This window comes from Chaetodon trifascialis, chromosome 5 (genome assembly GCF_039877785.1).
Source record: "Chaetodon trifascialis isolate fChaTrf1 chromosome 5, fChaTrf1.hap1, whole genome shotgun sequence".
Lineage (NCBI taxonomy): Eukaryota > Metazoa > Chordata > Actinopteri > Chaetodontiformes > Chaetodontidae > Chaetodon > Chaetodon trifascialis.
The window spans coordinates 27842614-27862119 of NC_092060.1; the positions used below are offsets into that span (position 1 = coordinate 27842614).

General features: G+C 47.9%; 1 protein-coding gene across 1 annotated transcript in view; it reads left to right on the forward strand.

Annotated features, from left to right (window-relative positions):
- LOC139331526 (polycomb group RING finger protein 3) overlaps positions 1 to 19506 on the forward strand; it is a 46098-nt gene that overhangs the window by 3715 nt on the left and 22877 nt on the right. The window contains exon 2 of the mRNA XM_070963027.1: positions 16474 to 16583. Within this exon, the coding sequence (XP_070819128.1) occupies positions 16569 to 16583 (15 nt within the window). The 5' untranslated portion in view covers positions 16474 to 16568. The remainder of the gene's footprint in view (positions 1 to 16473; positions 16584 to 19506) is intronic.

The window sequence follows — 19506 nt, forward strand, 5'->3', positions numbered from 1 at the left end:
ATCACCACATCGCCGAGTTTCTAGGACCACACACTCAGCAGAGATGTGTGGATGAACTCTGCTGTGCCTCTTCCTGATACGATCAGGCCTTCAGACACGAGGCTGATTAAATACTGCTGTGCTTAATGACGCAGAATGTCAAGAAAGGAAATAATTTTCCTTATTAAACAAGAATAAACCGAACACCTTCTGGATTCACGTTTTTCTCTTTAACTGAGGTGAGGGAGCCTCACTGCCTCGCTAACTCGTTGAAAAACGCCCTTCATTCAAGCTCGACACAAACAAGAAAAAACTCTTTCCACTTTTCCAACAATCACTAAGTCTGGTTTGGTCAAAACAAATCCTAGATGTGAAAATCTAAAAAAAAAAACAGTGAATATATCGGCCAATCGTTGATAGCCGATCAGCCAACCCCAGGTGGGAACAAGCGCAATGAAACTCTCAGAAAGGTAACAACACTTTATACTCGTTTTGCATATAATGTATATATATACTATAAATTTGACTTTATTTTGTGTCCCTGTTTTTTACTGTCTGTAGCAACTTAAGTTCCCCTCGTGGGATCAGTCCAGTCTTATCTTATGTGTAGCATAACTACACCTTTGTGGCATTAGGATGAACAGTCCTGTATGTGAAGCAGGATTCAGACCAGAATCCCCCGTGAATCAGTGCAGGTGAGCATCCTTCAGCAGGTGGGGAGACGCCGGCTGTGCAGACCCTCCACATGAGATTAATGGCCTTGCCTGTGCTTTCACAGATTCTATCTTTTATTCTATTTATTTTTTTATGTCAGCGTCTGGAGTAGCTGGCCGTCTGCAGGCCGCGTGAATCTGAGTTCGGCTTGGCTTTCTGTTGACATTAAAAACACCAGCTGACGGACACGGAGCCAGATTTTAGGCGGAGGAAACGGCAGGAAACAGCCGGCGTGCCGCCGTTTCAGAAGGCTGCTTTCTCTTATTCTGCTCTTGAGTTTGATGTCCCGTCTGCTTTGTTCTTGAGCTCTTTTTATCCAAAGAGAACAAGGTTTTTCCTAAACGGAGACGACACGATCACACACATTAGTTGGTATTTAGTCTAATTTGTGGAGCACCGCTCGGTGCTCCGTGGCACATTTTGAGCGTTTTCGTTGCGCGGTGCAGTGAAGGGCGAATAACCACGAGCCGGGCGGCTTTCAGCGTCGTTAGCTCAGCCAGTTTAATGACGACGGCGTTCGCTGGGTGGACAGATGCTGAAAGCTGCTCTGGAAGTTTCCTTTTTGAATGCTTTTAATGCCTTTGCAAACGTTGGGTTTTGTCATATTTGTGCTATTTTTTACAGACTAGTTGTCTCACATTTAGCCATTACTCCACCCACAGCCCGTCCTGCTGGTGCAGGGAAACTTGTGATTAAACTGCCGAGCCCGAGAATTGAAATTCTGTCACTGTTATTTTGTTCATTTATGTCCAAACTTTCACTTTCAGGAAAAACACAATTACTTGAATTTTTGACATGTGATTTTTCAGTCTGATTAGTTTGTCCAGTGGACTTTCAGAGGAAGTTATTTAACACATCAAAACAAGTTTTCTTTGTTACACGCTCTGCTGTCTCCGTCAGATGTAATTAGAAGCCACAGCAGTTAAATATTGTGCTTTTTAGATCTTTTTTTAACACTAATTACCAGAGGCCTCCTGCCCGCTCAGCTTTCAGGTGAATGATTCAGAGTGTTTAGCTTCTTCTCGGTGCCGTGAATCAGACCTGAGACGGAGAAAGATGATGCATAAACCCCAACGTGAGACTGAAGATTTGTTGGATGATCGTTTCGCCTCCAGCCGCGTTCACATGCTTTCACCTGCTCCTCTCACATTAAAGCGTGCAGCATTCCGGACCGAGGCCCTCTCTAAAGAACCGAGCCGACGGCTTTTATTTAGTGGTCTGTCAGCTGTTTGATGAAACGTGGTCAGGGGTCAGCGAGGGTCTGCGTTTGCACCAACTTCTCCTGAAAGTCTGTAACGGGGCGACGCACAAGTGACAGCACTATTTAGCATCTCTGTCAGTTTAACGAGCCCGGATAGCCTTTGTAAATGAACGTCTCCGGCCAAATGAGGAATTAATTACTTGCTTGCCTCGTGCTCCGGCCCGGCGCGTACAGTAAATGGGTAATAACTGTCATCTCTGGGCCTGTGTGCCACTTGTCCGGGCTTTGCCTGCGGCCTGGAGCCCACAGTTTGTGGTTGAAACTGGAAAAGCAGGGCAGCTCTCGGCTGCGGCGAGCCTGTTAACCAGCAAACCCACACAACGGCTCATTGCTTCCTCCTTGTTGCAGCAGGTCTCTCCTCCACCACAGATTGGGTGGTGCTTTTGAATATGTTTACCGTGAGGAATGGAAATGAGGAAATTATTCCCATTTATTTAGTCTAGAGCGGATAGCTTGGTTGACAGGTAGCAGTTGAAGCCATTTTTTCCATCTGACCTGCAGTGTGTGTGTATGTGTGTGTGCGTGTGTGTGCGCAGTGCAAACCCTCTGAAGCAGAAAACAGATTCAGGGTTAAGTGGTGAGTCATGCATTACTTGATTGATCAATCAATCAAGAAAATGAGCGGATTGACAAACGTTTATGTCAGTTATCAGGGAAAAATGGCAAATACTCGCCTCCATACTGCCTCCATCTTTTTCTCCTCCTGCCTTTTAAAGTGAGCTGACCTCCTACGACCTCTCCCGCCTGAGCTGATCCCGCCGTGCAGGGCGGTGGAGTCCGGGACCGTCCCCCTCCCCCATACTCTCTCTCTCCCCCTCGTGGTCTGTGGTGTCGTCATCTCGGAGGTCAGCAGGCTTCAGAAGAGGTCCACTGACCCGAGGAGTGTGTGTGCTTCGTCTCAGCGACAGGTGTGAGCCACGAGCGACGGTTTTCGATTTCAGAAGTGGACGAAAAAGTCTGAAACACGTCAGCGCGTGATTAAACATCAACAACGACCTGCGACAGTCTCTGCAGCCGATGGAAGCTTTTACAGTTCTTGTTAAAACACCTGGTGTATTTTTCTTTTGTGTGCAGGAAGTGTTTTTTTTTTTTTTAATAAAAAGAAGAAGTGGGCAGCTGTGAGGAGCGAAAGCCAGAGTGGCTGAAACCCACAGAAACTCAGGAGTCCTATCTCGATGAAGATTACAGTCCAGTTTCACTCAATCTGCTGCTGCACAGTGCCAGTAGTAATATGCAGATTTATTCCACTTCTTGGAATGTTTTACTCATAATAAAGCAATTAATTGATCAATAGTTTAGTAATTTAGTAGTAAATAATCAGGACATTGATTGAAGGACAGTCGCCATATTTTACTTTATTCCATTTATGCTCTTCGTACTGCAGAGCTATAATTTCCCCTCATCTTCATCGCGGGCTGTCGTCAGAGGTCAGAGGTGCAACACAAGTGAGGAAATGAGGGGCAGCGTCCTCTTTGCAACAGGAAGTGAAGGTGTTGAGGGAAGCGAGGCCTCCGTTTGAAAAGATTAAGGTCGACCGTCGTACTTTTAGAACCAAGGCGGGAAAAAGAGGAACACCCTCTGACCCCTCGTGTGGCCTCAGCTGTAATCGACTAAGATTACAAAGCAGAGGCGTGTTGAAAGTGCACGTTCAGCAGACCCTCTGCGAGCGGATACAGGTTTAAAACCGTCAGGAGAGGTGGCGGGTGGTGGACTCCTGCACGCTGTCGGTGCCGAGTTCGTTAAACGAGCGACGTTTCTGACAGCTGGAGGAAGTTCAGTGGATTTTGACACAGAAGTCCTTTGTGGAGTGACATGTGGTCAGCAATTACGAAACTCGAGCCTTCGACATTGAAGCCACGTCACTTTAACCAGAGGCGGACGTGTCGGCTGATCGGGGGAAAGCGCGCGTCGCAGTTTTGAGTTTCACAATAAGCTTGCAGTCCGAAACATCTTGATAGAAACAAATGAGAGAATGTCTTTACACCGTGTGCGTTCGTTGATATGCTGGAGGTGAATACAGCTGCAGAGCTACCTGGTATCAGGTGTGCTGCAGTCATAGCACATCAACCTAAAACTGCTTCAGCTGTTGTGTAGTTTACTCTCACAGGCGTAAAAATCAGACTTGACCATAACCATAACCCATGATGATTTCATAACTTGCACTGAGGCACAGACTTCTGGCCGCTGCTCTTTATCGAAGCCGTATCCGATCGATCCGGCCTTTCATCCGATGAGGGCTAATCCTTTGATTTTCCTCCACAGACACATGCTTGTTTCAGCCCTAATCATGCTTTTGCACAGATTATTTTGAGCATAGCAGGGTGGGAAGAGCGCTAGCCCGAGGACACTGTCAGAGAAAGAGGACGCCCCAGTGTTCAAACATGTGGCAGACAGTTAATTTAACGGAGTGTTTGCGAGGCTGCAGAAGCGCACTCAGCCGGCGACAGTTTAGAGGCACCCAGCTGATCCTGTCCACGTTAAAGCCACCGCCGTGACGAGCTTCAGCATCTCTGCAGCCGTTAGCACAAACAGCACGATAAGGAGGGTTTTCACAGTACACACTGGTCCCAGTGCTCTGATCTCCACTGGTGAGCTTTAAACCTTCAGCTGCAGCACCTGATCGAGCTGTTTACTTTCCTAAAACTTTCCAGACATTATGATGCATTGCTCTGATGAACTGCTGCAAAGCGTGATTGAGCCGTCGATCACCTGCGGCGCCGAGTCCGATCTCATCTCGTCTCCTTCGTGCTCCAAGTCCAAGTGCACGTTGTTCGAGCTCTGAATCAACATTCGAATGCTGTGCAGCCCTTTTTCTGTGTGTCTCTTCATTGCGTTTAAGGTCAGCGTGTTTGCACAGTTGCAGATAAAGATTAGGCTCCATTCATAAAATTAGCGTTGTGCTGTTTGTAGAAGGAGACTCCAGGGTTGTTTCTGACTCCTGTGATCCAGTTTCTAACAACTCCAGAGCGTCTAAAAGCCAAAACTTATAGAAAACACATTTCCAAAATTCACATCATGCCTTTATCCACAGAAATATGCTGCTTGGATCCATGTTTGTTGGCTGTTAGCCCGTTGAAAACATTTTCACTGTTTGCTTTCTCGTTGGCTGCACACAAAGAGAAGCACACGCCTGTATGAGCAGGGCGGTCCAGCAGCGCCATAAATCACATTTATACAAACATCAGTACGACAAAACGAAGGGTTCGTCTGTAATTAGTTTAATCTGATTAATCGCTTTTATTCAAATTGAGGATTTAGTTTAAGGATTGTTTCTTTAGGGAGATGATGACATAAAAAAGGTCATTTGAAAACTTTAATCACAGCTTTGAAAATTAAAAAAAAAACAGGTTTGTCTCAAAGGTCAAACTCGTCGTGATGGGCTTGACCTTTTTCAAAACCCTTTTGTACTAAACAGAAATGATTTTTGGTGGTTTTCATGAATTCTCACGTTCATGCCGTAAAAGTTACAGAACAGCTCATACCAACAGTTCAGGGATACGAGTGCTTGACGACTTCCACGCAGTAGAAGTTCACCTTTTCTTCAGGGGCATCCGTTTATTCATCTGCCAAAATGTTTGAACAGACTCGAAGCTTTTCAGAGACCGGTGTGACTGGTGAACTATGTGGCCAATGCACCGGCGGCGGCCCAAAATAAAGCGCCATTTGGCCGGCCGCTGGTGGTCCTGAGGATGATTATCCGGGATAGAGAAGAGCTGCTTTGCATCTTGACAACATGCAGCCGAGATTACTCCGTCGCACCAAAGCTCAGCTCACCGCCGCGACCTGAAATAAGAAAGGAAGCAATTCTGTGCGAGGACACAACGGGTCCATTCAGGCTGCTGACAGCCTCTTATTAATCCTCCCGTCACAAACGGCTGCACAGAGGTTGATGATGTAGCTGATTCAGGTTCATTGATGGTTTTCAAGCTGCTTTTTAGTCACTGCTATCAGCCATCTGCTGCTCCGAGATAAATACTGAACTGTCAAAGAGGAAATTGACATCAGTCCTGCCACACTGCGTTGTAATGCAGCACCTTCATGGAGCAGCGCTGCTCTCGTATCTGTTCACTCAGCCCGCGTTGGCTCTTGAATTGTGGGGAAAAACCTCTTGGAGCTTTATTCAATTATTGGCAATTTTCTCATAATCAAATTATTTGGAAATTGCCAACACAGAATTTCTATGAATAGAATAATTTCAACTTTTCCTGCTGCTGTGCTTGTTATCCCCTTGCCTTGCTGCACTTTGGGAGCAGCCGTCAGCAGTGCTCATTACTTGTATGCAATTACTTAATTAAAGTTGACTTCTTATGGGTATCGGTGCCGTCTGGTGGATTGCATTTATGCCAAATTGACCACCGAGTACTAATGAAGCTAACAACCTTAATGAGATTTCTTGGAGCTGATGATTGTTATGTTAGAAAGCAGCATCCTAAGCCCTGAACCTGAGGACCGGAGGCCACTCAGCTCAGGAGAGGTTATCAGTGCTGGCAGTCGGGACTGGCTGCAGCTAATCGGTGTGGTAGATGAGGGGCCCTGCTGTCATCCAGAGCTGAACACACTGTGAACCTGATGATCAACACGGTGACCTTCTGAAGGCTTCACGTTCGGGCTCGGGCCTGGTGGAGGGAAGGATCCTCAGTTACTTTCTGTCATGATGTAACACCGTGTTGGTTCGCAGGAGCTGTTTAATTTGCTGTGTAAACACCCGACACGTAGCGCAGCTTCCCCGAGCGTGCAGCAGCCCCGTCCCTCAGGATATGATGCATTTTATGTTTTCACTGACAGTGCTTGCTTGTTTGGAATCAACTGAAGGAGAATTCAAGGGAGAAAATTGTACCAACCACAGTTAAATTGGCGGCGACGGCTCTGAAGGGCCCTGCAGGAACAACAGTGAAACACAACGAAAGGCCACTCGGACAAGCATTCGTGACCGTTACAAGGAGGAGGAGAACCTTTGGAGTACCTGGCTCTTTAGCTGCTAAATGCTCTGCTTTGTTAGCTCGTCAATAACTTTTTAGCCATTTCCAGCATCAAACTGCTGCCTGATGGGAGCAGAGACACTGAACTGACACTGTGCACTTTAAAGGAGCTGAAGCTAACGGCTAAATCAGGTGATACACAAGCGATCCCTTCCACATAGCACACAATCCGCTGGCCATTGTTCATATGAAAGCATTGATTAGTTGAAATTTATCAAAAAAACTTTATTAAAACCCCACACAGACCACTTGAAGACCAAACGGCTCCGAACAAACTCGCAGAAGTTGTCTCTCTGAAATGGTTGTAAGTGAAAATGTGAAAGAATTATCACTCGAATCTTCAACTTTACAGACATTTATAGCCTTTAAAGTGTTTCTTCGCTGTCCGGCTGGAACTTTGCTGTTTTCGGTTCGTCTCACCGCTCTAGTGGCATCATTTTTGGCAGCAGCAGGCAGCTGTTTTCAGCATTTAGCAACTAAAGAGCCACAGATTTCCCTCGGGAGCTGGTAGAGCCCACGAAGGTAAATGAGAGAGAATACTGGACTCAAATGAACGATAATGATGTTTTCTAACTGCTGGATGTGTTAATAAAGAACCGTTTGAACTTGGCCGTACCAGTTGAAGGTGATGATGTCCCGGCGTTGTTTCTGCGCCCCCACATGTCCAAAAAAATGCAGCATTGCAGGTTTGATTAACACGATTGATTGAAAATGAGTAAAGTGGTCTCGTCATTTGAATGAAGGGATATGAGAGCGTGTGATTGGATGTGTTTCAGCAGAGTGAAGCCGATCATCTTCCAGCAGATTCCCTCAGAGCGTCTGCTCCTCGTTTGAAGCTTATCTCTTCTGTCTTCCTGCCGTTGGGCCGGCCAGCGTGCCCTGAGCCTCTGGGTGTTGAGACTGTTGGCTCTTTGATATCTTCTCCTTATGCTCAGCCTGCGTTTGTGTGTCTGTCTGTCTGCACAGTAGGACCACCCTACGCTACATAATAGCGCCTGTGTTTGATAACTCCAAGGAGCTGGCTAACAAGCCCATTTGGCGATGCTAATAGCATACGCCGTTTAATGGAAACATCTATCCAAAGCCCCTTACAGCGTCACGAGTGTGTGTGTTTTTGGGCTCGTGGCTCCGGCGGGAATCCTCAACCCTTTTATCACGAGTGCTGTCTTCTAGTAACAGAAAGAAACCACTAACCCAGATAGTGTTACTGCTGTAATCTCCCCATCCCCCCCCCCCCCCAGGATCAGCTTCACTCAGCCCGTCTTGAGCTACACATGACTAAAGCTGATGTACGCAGTAAAAACCACCACTGGTCCACATTTACTTCTGTTGTTTTATCTCCAGTGCAGCACGGGACGACACACGCTCCTTGTCCATCTTTTGTTAGTGGGTTTCCTTCGACTTCCTTCCTTCTAAGTTCTCCAAAAACACCTGTTTGGATCATTTCACAGGTAAACAGGCTGATTGGTAACAGCTGATAGCATCATGATTGGGTATGAAAGGGGCATCCTGGAAAGCGAGGATGGAGCGAGCTTCACCACTTTGTGAACACATGATTAGATAAAGGAGATTAACACATGAGCTTCCTGGACACAGTTTGTTTGCGTTCAGCGTCTTTTTTGAAGCCGGCGTTGAAAGGAAACGTGAGCACGCTCCCTGTGGTGATGGCTTCACTTCCTCTCTCATCAGAGGACGGTCAGTAACAGGAGGATTCTGGCCTTTGCGGAGGCTTCTTCGAGCAGAATAGTCCAAAACAGAGCTGGCGTGCGTCATCGCTGCGACCCTGGAGGCATGGCATGGACTCATAGGTTGAGTCGTGAAGTGTGAGATATGAAAATAGCCCTTGTGCCGTCTCTGTATTCAGAGCGTTAGACACACACAAACCGAAGGAAAAGATGTGAATGGGTCCAACCTGTGTCGTAACTCCTGACCTGAGGCGAATGCAGTTAGCCTCATCAAAGCAGCTTAGCTTTGGTATAAAAGGGGCCAATTAGGCCGAACGCTGGTTCCAAAAGTAATTCATGGCTGACTGTAACATCACCAGAGCAAACCTGTTTTATTCATTTGTTTGAATTACGGCGACGCGTAGCCTCCTCAGATATAAATCCAGTCAACCACGTAGATAAAAACCGCACACATTCAGCAGTTTGCAGACGACGTGTGTGGAACCGCATCCGCAGATCGACGTGTGAACCGCTTTAAAACATGGAGCGCTGGCGGCGTCTTCCAAACGCTTTCTCCGTTTTACAAACCCAGCAGATGTTTGCCTCCGGTCGCTGGCGGGTTAGCTGGCTCAGGTTTTAGGAGCTTTAGTTTTCTGTCTCTTCAGACGTGTGAATCTGTTCTTCTCTCGCCTCCGGGACAGACTCACTGTCATGAAGACGTGCTTGATTCACCATCTCGTCCTCCTCGCTGATACACTTTTAGCTTGAAGTGAAGACGGAGAGAAAACTCCTCACACTTGCTCCCGGTTCAGAAGTTTTCTCTTTTTGCTGCTGCTGCTGGTTAATCCCCCTCCTCACACACTCAGGTGCACGATTTGACGGTTGCCACATGTCCTTTAAGACGGTCCCTGCAGCTCTTTTTACAAACCCGAGCACCAGCAGCCAGTTCAGACCACGTGAACAGCAGCAGTTTGTTCTCTCTGGGCTTGTGTCTGACCTTCGAGGCGTATTACGCATTAGCTTCACCAACTTCACTCCTGGCCTTCCCAACCTAAACTCAAAGCTCAATTATTCAAGTGTTGCTGCTTCTTGGCAGCTCGCACGGCCTCCTGGCCGGCTGCAGTCTGCTTCTCTTTGGATCGCGTCTATTGTCTGCCTGATTTCCCCAGGCACCGAATCCTGGCTGGAGGATTGAGGGCCATCAAACAGAATTAAGAGGAGACAATAACGGTGTGTGTGACGGTGTGTGTGTGTGAATACTTACAGTTGGGGAGGAGAGTGTTGAAATCTTTGTGCAGTTTGTGTGCTTTTTATCAGTGTGTGTGTGCGTGTGTGCGTGTGTGTGTGTGTTTTGAAGTGAGGCCAAAGCTGCCACAACAAGAAGAGGCCTCTCCTCCTGGCTCCGTCCACCGATGCAGGCCTTCAGTGTCCGTCGCTCCAGCTGGCAGCCAATTTATACTGAGGCCAAACACTCCAATGCCCACAGGCAGGCCAACAGGGGCTCTTTGTGGTGCCAGAGTGTGTGTGTCTGTGTGTGTGTGCATCCCTGTGTGTACTTGGCTACTGGGACAGTTGTTCAGCTCATGATTGACTGCAAATGTTGTTAATCTTCAGACTTAGCTGCATCCAGAGGACTCCTGTGTGTGTTTGCATTTGTTATACGAGTGGCTCTAAGTCAATGAGTGTGCCGGAAGCTGCGTGGCTCATGTGTGGCAGCAGAATAAACTGTAGACTCTGATGCCGGAACGTAAATATGTAAACAAAGACTTAGCCAGAAGTGGGACAAAAGATGTGACTTCTGTCCTGAGGGAGCTGTGAGGGGACGAGAGTTTGTTCCACCTGTGGACACCTGCATTGTTTTGACCAGCAAATATACAAAGTACACATATCGTTACCTGCTGCATGCACTTTTTGCAGGTTTGCAGGGCTCTCTAGGCTCATATCTCTCCCTCTCCGATGATTCAGGAATCTGTAATCTGTACAAGCTCCCTGTACAGTCCCTGGCAGCATCATCCGTGTCTGTGCACTGATTGCAGGTCTTTGCATGCAGCTTCAGTTTCAGCTTCAGATGTTAAACCGCAGTTGTTTGGGGTCCTAAGAACCTCTGAAACACTGAACATGTGCTCTCAGTTTCGGCATTTCCTCTGGCCTGTTGGCAGACTGTGTTTCTCTTCCTGATCTCAAGGATTCTGGCTTCGATAGCTTAGCTTGTTGCTGTGGGACGCCTCGTGATTGCAACACAGTTCGCATCAATCAGCACACAGGATTCATCTGTCCAGCGCTGAAAGGCTGCCAGCGCATTGTGCTCTGCAGTGTGCGTCGGTGATCTAAATCCTGCCTTTAAACACTGCTACAGGGGAACGTGTCCCTGCAAACAAACAGCATCTTCATCATATAGCTGTAAAAATATCTGATAGCCTTCATTGCATCGTAGTTTGCATGTATTCCTGAAGTGCTTTTGAAATGAAAGTCCAGGTAAAATGAGCCAAAGTGAGGTGTAAAATTGTGCTCGGCGGACTGTAACCAGGATCCCACCGCTGTGAAGTGTCATTCGATATGCACAGTTTGCACTTCTCAGGGATCAGATAGGGCAGCTGACCTCTCACCCTGTAACAGTCAGACCGGCGGAGTCGTCGTCCTTCACCTGCGCTGCTATTTCTGCCCTTCTGAGAAGCAGCTGCACTTTCAGTTTGTTATGTAAGGCCACCAAACATCAACCCTCAAAATGTTTAACGTAGCCGATCCTCTTACTAAGAGTGACCGATGCACCGATTTTTCCATTGTGCAGCTCTACAAGCCTCCGTGTACACAAAGGAGTTTGAGTCTGATCATGTGGAGGAAGAACTTTGACTTCAGGTGGATTTAAAGAGTGTATCTGGACACAGCTGAGGTCAGATCAGATTATAGTCCATCACTCCAGTGTTCTGGTAGAGTAGTCGCCCTCATTAGCACCTGTTATCCTCTTCAGCTCACTGTGATCATTTGTGGGGAACTCTGTTATGTTATTGCATAAAGTATAAAGACAGAAGCTTGGATTTCTTTATTCTGTTTGTCTTTTAATGAGCTTGAAGGGAAGAAGTAAATCTGGGAAATGCACAGAGCATCTGTAATGTGGCCCACAGGCTTCTGGAGGAACATTTGAAGCTCGGGGTGTCGGGTTTGGGCAGCCTTAAAACGAAGCCACGTGGCTTCGTGTGACCTTCGTGTGGAGCTGTGAGCAGCTCAGCTACAAAGCAAATTGTTCCTTCTCACACATTCACCATTAAATGTTGCTTATTGGCATGCGTATGAGGAGCGCAGTGCTTCTTTTACACGAGGAAACAAGGTGGCTGCGGCGGGATGTTTGCTGGTAGAAGAACACGGTTGATAAAACCAGAGCGACTGGTTTGTGAATGGAGAGAGTGTGTGTGAGTGGGTTTGCGGGAAGCAGTTGCTGTTTGACAGGTTTCAGTGGGTGGATGCGTGATGATGAAGCAAGGTGTCACCGTGAATCACTGCAGGGTGACACAAAGGTCCTCCGTTAGCTCTGCTTTCATCTGAGCTTCAGACCAAACGTCCTCCAGAGCTCTGAATGCTAGCAGATTTCTTTGTCGGCTGATGTTTGAGCTGTTTCTGCAGCGTTATGTTTGGATATGTTTGAGAATTAATGAGCAAGAATTTTAATAATTGATTGTTTTGAGTCATTTTCGCTGTGTCTCAGATGTCTCAGATGTGTAGCTGCTGCCCTAAAGTTTCTCTAACTGTAGCCTCATTTCCCAGCTTTAATCACTAACATTTGATTGATTGGATTGTCTCTTGGTCCGTCTGAACGCCACGACCTGCTGGCAGGTTTAAAATCGTCACAGTGACACCGTTTGTTATAGCTAGAAACTGTACAAACTGTTATGCTGCAGAAAAAGACATTTTCGAGTTCGCCGTAGTTCGAGCTGTGATCGCGCTGTTTCCATCGAGGTGAGGACTTAAATACTCCAGTAAAAATGTGACAGGAGCAGGAAAAAACTGGCTGTAGGTCAGAGCGTTGAAGTGTGATGGTTTTACTGGTGTCTCCGCTGAAAAACAGCCTCGGGATCAGCGAGGACTCGTCTCGGTCGGGGGTTTGAACAGTAAACTGTGGCGCTGGCGTTTCCCTGAGCTGCTGCTGGCGTGCAGCTCTTCGTCAGCCGTGGTGAAATATCTCCGCTGCTGCCACTTCAGTGCATGTGCAGCCATTTAACAGGGAACAGAGGGCAGAAGTGGGACAGAGCTATAAACACAGTGATGTGGGTAATTTAACTTTTTTCTCCAGGAGGCACGAGCCCCTTTAAGCTTTACTGTCGGCCGTGATGTTTACAGCCTCGAACACGATCAGGTGGCCTGTCGGGCAGATAAACCGGCCGAACAGGCACATTATGCAGGTTTAACTCTGCTTCTTCCTCTCAGCTGGGCCTTTTTATGACCCTTGACGGCAGATACTTGGAAATAATATAAAAACAAAGTGCAAATAAGCTTCTGGTTGCCGAGCAATCACTGGATTTCAGGAAGCTGTTCTCAGGTGGATTTGAGAGACAGCAGAAGTGACTGCCTCTTCCTCCCTGATGAAATGAAGAGACAAATCATATTTGTGCTTATGTGCTCTGCCGGCTATAAGACGGACCTTCTCCCGTCTTCAGGACCACTATCACAGCTGCACAGCATTGACGTTTGCTTTATGCCGTGCTGCCGGCCTGAAATCTGGGATATTATGGCAGTTTGCTTTCAGTGGGCAGGAGAGGAGGAGGAGAAAGAGGAGGAGGAAGAGGAGGATGAAAACTGATCTCCTCGGCCAGAGTTAAATGCTTTGCATCTTAAGCTCTGGACTACAAGGACATGTGTAGCATGTGACTGTTAACAGAGGACGCTGCACCTCCAGTCTGATGGTGAAAACATGGCGTCTGCTGCAGCTGTTTAAAGCGTTTAGCTGCTGTCCTGAAATGACCCTGAATGCAGCAGCCTCAGATCAGATCAGAGTGAACTGAGCTCAACCCAGACGTGTTTATCTGTTTTATCTTCTGTTGCTTCTAATGTTATCCCCCCAGCCCCCCCCCCCCCCCCCCCAACACCAGCACCGCCGCTGCAGAGGACTGACAGAGTGTCAGAAGCAAAGACCTGCTGCCTGAAAGTCTGCACTTTTATTCTGACGCTGCCAAAACTGAACGGAGGGTCAAACCCAGCTGAGGTTAAGTTTCTCTGGTGCACATAGTGACGCTGTGTCACATTTCTATGTTTGGTTTATTAAGATAAGATAAGACTTTATTGATCCCACACTGGGGAAATTAAGTCATTACAACCAGCAAGTATTAACAGTGGCACAGAAGTTTAAAGAATACAGAATCAAATAAACATGAACATTATGTACAAATTTAGAAGATTTCCAAAAAAATACTACTGCCAATACTCCAATGAGGAAAAACTCCCAACGCCATATGTTGAAACTGTACTTGAGAAATACAAGAAATCAGAGGCGTGTTATGATCCAGAGCCTGCAAACAAAACCCGCGTGGACTCAAAAGTACACTGAAGGACCATAAGTATGTGTCCTGTTTTAAGGTGCAGCATGCTAGAGCTGCAGCCACTTCGATTTCCCTGCGTCCAGCTCCTCAGATGATCCAGATATATCAGACAAAGGTGTTCGTCCAGCTTTGTCTCAGCAGTGTTTGGCACAAAGCAGCTCCGTTAGGAAATCCCGGCTTGGTGTGGAAGAGTTCAACTGGCCTGCAAAGAGCCCCGACCTCAGCCCCACCCAGCCCCTCTGGGATGAACCGGACTGCGAGCCAGACCTCATGGCCCGGCGTCGGCCTTGAACCTCGCTAACGCTCTTTTGGCTGAATGGGAGCAGATCCCCGCAGCCAGGTCCAACATCTGGTGGATGGGCTGAAACTAGAAGGGTGGAGGCTGTTAGAGGAGCATGTAAAGGCTGATGGTGCGTTTAACGGGTGTCACGGCATCCACATACTTTGGACTCGCTCATTTAGTTTTGATTTATGTCTCTAAAGTTTATTCCTTTCCATCAAAATGTGCTTCTTTCACCTCGTATGTCACATGTGTTCTTTACATGATGTCTGTCCTGCTATACCCACAATGCTTTGCATTCTGCTGTTTTATGTCAGCACAGGCTGTTCAGTTTCTCACCCTCGTCTGAGCAAACCAAACTCTCCAGCCTGACCTCGGCTCAACCCGGCCGACGCTCAAATACAACATTACATCACGGAGGAGTCACCGGGAATCATGTGACAATAACATCTGCGTGAAGCTCATCAGCGCGTGACGGCTCTTTAACAGGCGGCGGTACAGTGTGTGTCCTCAGCAGCCCCCGTCACATTTCATCTCTGTCGACTAACTGGGCTAATTTCACGGTCTGATGGGCAGACAGAGGCAGGCTGGCAGGCTTACTGTTGCTACCGGAGACTTTAAAGGGAGAGTTCAGGTTTTACGAGGCGCTCATCAATAGTCGGTGTGTTGTGGCGGTCGGCACGCCCTCGCTTTGGAGAAGCACACCTCCTGTCTGCTGGCACAGAAGCTCAGCAGTGCACCGCTGTGGATGTTGGCTGCAGCGGGCTTTTGTGTTTTTAAGGGTTAGTTTTGATGCACCAGAGTGACAGAACGTCACAAACTAACACACCGCTCGAGGCGGCGGCAGACCAGCAATACATGGGCGATATATGGGCTTCAGTTACAGCGGAAAGGGCTGCCTGATGGCGAGGCGAAGCAGTGAAAACAGTCAGAATATAGCATACACTTGATATTATCTCGCTGCTCAGCTGCCGTGCCGGCGCTCTGTAGTACTCTGACTATTGATGAGCACCTCATATAACCCCACTCCAGAAAACCTCGACTCTCTCTTTAAAGGCTGCGTTTGGCATTTCCTGCTGTGCGTGTGTGTTCAGAGGAGGATGAAAGCGGCGGTGGGCGTCCGCCTGGCATTCCCTCTCCCATCGTGACTGGAGTGCTCGGACTCCTACAATTAAGCAGTGAATCACAGCAAGTGACGGCAGGACGAGTCACTGCTGCCTGGCGGCGGGACGCGAACGCGCTGCCCTCTGCGGAGGACGGCTACAACTTTCAGGAACGGTGTACAGTACTACGCCTGTGTGGTAATACAGTCTTTCTGTTTGATCCCTCCTGCCAAGCTGTGGCATTTGGCTTGTCAATCAGACAGCGTGGGTGGTACAGTGAAGGAGTTACTCCTTGGAATTTCCATTGCAGTCGGGCTCGCTTTCTTGTCTTGGGTTGCTCAGTAAAACCTAATTTAGAGTTTTGAATCCACTCGCTCGCCAAGCGTTAGATGAGAAGACTGATCACTTCGTGTTTGTATGGAAAATGGTTTGGAAAATGGGGAAAAACCACCAGCCTGGTTCTGTCTGAAGGTAAAAAATCTGCCCACCAGCACTCAGAAACTCTCATATTCACAGCTACACAAAAGCTGAGGTTTAAGCCAACAGTTTACCACTTTACAGGATGTTACAGGTCGTACTATTTCTGGGCCAGGAGCAGTAACTCTGCTGTTTTCTGGGCAACAGCTGCCCCCCAGCCAAGAACTCGTCCGGCTCACAACCCTCACACCCTTCAGTTTTTGTACTGATCCAACAAAGTGGATTTAATCGGTGAGCTTTGGAGGTGCTGGTTGGCAGATTCTGCACAGAGCCAGGCTACCTGCTTCTCCCTGATTGCAGCCTTTATGCTAAGCTAAGCTAACCAGCTGCTGGAGGCCTCATATTTTGTGTATTGACACGAGAGCGTTAGAAAACGACAGAGCTTATATCCCAAAATGTTTTCTTTACTCTCTAAGAATGCCGTTGTGGGACATTTTTGATAGCAGCATCTCTTTAACAGCGCCGCCTCTTGTTTCTTCCTGTTGCAGGCTCCAATGAGAGGCTCTCCATGATGAGGAGCTAACGCCGTCGGCCGCACACCCGCAGGAAGAGACGTGGCCGCTGCACCATCCACAGTCGACGCATGGCGGTATTAGGGGTAAGAGCCGCGCTGATAGTGCAAGAACAAGTTCAACTAACTGATTAGTTGACTGTTTTCAGCTTTAACTGACATATTAGGGGTATGAAATCACAAAAAAGTTCCTTTAAGCTGACAGTTGGACAGTTGGAGACGATGATTTTAACATCTCTGTTCGTCCAGTGTCTTTATCTTCCTCACATCCGTCTCAGAGTCCAGACGCTTTAGCAGTCAGCGAGGATTTCAGAGCAGGATGGAGCCTCTAAATGATGGATGTCAGCTGTCTTCGCGTCTAACTCGCCGGGCACAACCAGCCATTATCTGAGTTACAGCTGGGCGCCTGATCAGCCAGTTACTGTGTTTCAGGCTTTGTTAAAGCTGGCCAGTTAAAGTAAGAGCAGCGATCATTGACGGAGCTGCTCTTAAATCCCAGGAAACACAAACAGAGTAGATTTGACGGACGTGTGAGACAGAAGCTGGTTCAGAGTAAGAAGGGTTGACAAAATCAAAGATACGTTCAATGTAAAAATGAGTCGGGGGAGTCAGTGCACGAGCGGGGCCAGACAGCCGGGCGTCCTCCTCCGGGTGGCTGAGAGCAGACCGCCGTCTGTTTCATCAGAAGAAGAGCAGCTCAGACATTCCCTTTGAGTTTGTTTTAAAAGTTCTCCCTGCCACTGATGAACAGAGACTCTCTTCAGGATCCACCTGATGAAAGCTCCGCCGTGCACAGCGAGCTGGTTTTGATCGTAAGAGCCAGATTAAACTTAAAGGGGCTTTTACGTTTGCACTTTCGGCCACGCCGGGTCAAACTACGCCGCGTCACGTCTCCATCTCCAGTTCAGACTCAGTGACCAGTGTCCTGTCGGGTCAGGGCAAAGCTCGCCGGCTGTGGTGTCAGAGGGGCTTTGTCATCTTTCAGAGATGATTCAGAGACACGTTCGAATAACCTCCAGACAGAAGCCGACAAACACTCGAGGCCAAGCAGAACAGCCTGAAGGTCGACGATGATCAGCAGCTGTCTGCTAGCACCTGCTGCACGGTGCGTCGGTAAATGGCGCTAAAGGGGGCGCCGCTTTTAAACACCATCGACTCGAAACAGGTGCGGTCACCAGTGAAAGACACACCTTCAAACGGAGGTGCGAATCCCTGCCGATCCTCTTTCAGGCCAGCTGAGTTAGAGTGAAATGATGTGATGTTGCATCTCAGGATGATTGTTACAGACAGACGTACGTTTCTGCCCTTCACTCGTGGTTTTAGGGAACTTCTGTCCGGCTCGACTGAAGCCGTGCGTCTGCAGCAGCTGACTCTCCCAGTTTGCTCGGCTCCGTGAGGGCAGAGGGCTCCCACCGACTTGTTGACGATGTTACTCACAGAGTGAAACCACAGTTAGTCATACAGTTACTCAACACACTTAGCTTCTGTATCGCAAATCACCGCTTTCAACATCGTCTCCAGGCATGAATCACCGGCCGAGCTCCCTGTCGCTGCCTGTTAGCCCGCCGTGTCTCCCTGGGATCGTGCAGGTACACGTTGGACTGAGGACAGCACAGCTGATCTGAGTTCACCGTCTTCGCCGAGGTTTAAAATTAGCAGTGAGCTAAGCGACTCCTGCCAGCGAGGCGGAGATATTTTTATGTATGAATGAAGCGTTACAGTGAGCCTGTACCTGACGACGCCTCAGAAACATCACAGCAGCGTTTGAAAAGTAACTTCAAACAGGCTGCTGCAACACACTCTTAAAAGTTTTCTTCAAAAGGACACATGATGAGGATGAAACACAGGAGGTACAGGTGCTGCAGTTGGCAGGAAAGCAGAGGAAAGCAGGAGCGATGGCTCACCAGCTCCTTGGATAGAATAAGACAACGCTGAAGCCCCTCCAGCTGACATGAAGTGCTGCAGTGATATCCAGCCTGCTGTTCCTTGTTGTGGTAATGGGTGTATTACTGGCTGTGTTGTGTTGCAGCAGCTTTTATTCAGTGGTTTTAGTGGTCTTATTATTCTGTGCTCCGAGGCTTTCGTCGAGCTCGTTGAAGGAATGTGTTTGATTATCCTCCATATAGGTCAAGATTTAGCTCATATTTGCCTTTTTGATAGCCGCTCTGTCTCTGTGTGTCTGGATGTGGTGCAGACATCAGCCTGGCAGAAGCTGCTGTTTTCCACGCCCGTAGGTGGCGCCCTGACATGTTCACACCTGCAGGTCGAAATGGCCTCTGCTGCAGCTCTTCTGGTCTTTACAGGACAAAGCACAGGGTGGAGTAAACGCAGACTTTTGAGGCTGCTAACGATCTGTCCGGGCATCGATCACATCGTGTGCTTGTTACTTACACAAAATAAGAGCACAGCCGTAATGAAGGCTGATTTAAGTTCACTTTAAACCATCAGGGACTCATTCTTTACAGCCCCTCTGTCCTGTCCGCGTCTTGTTGTCCCTCTTCGCCACTCTGGGATTACAGCTTCCTTTATTCGAGCATCTGTGATGTTACGCAACTTACACTTAAGCCATTTAGCTTTAATTGCAGAGCAGCACAGCGCATGAGCAGGAAGCGGCACACAGCGGCCGGGCAGATTAGCAGTTGCAGAGATTGAGCCTAAAACCTCTCGGTGAAGGATCACCTTGATACCCGCAGGACGCTGAGGCAGACAGACGGAGAGCTTCCAGGGTTTCCTTCTCAAACATCTGCAGAAATGATGCATTTCAAGCTTCTGACGAATGATAACTGAGTAAAGGATGTGCACGCTGACATCATGTTTCATAGTTCATGGTTTGTTTTATATTGATTTAATTGTCGGTTCCTTAAAATGACCATTTCACTGTGAACTAAATGAACTGTGTGTTTATTCTTATTACAGCTAAATAAGATTGATTCATGCTTTAATGTGTCAGTAGTATTTTTCTTGTCTTTCACTCAAACATAGTTGTGAATGTATGAAGGAAATTAGTTTG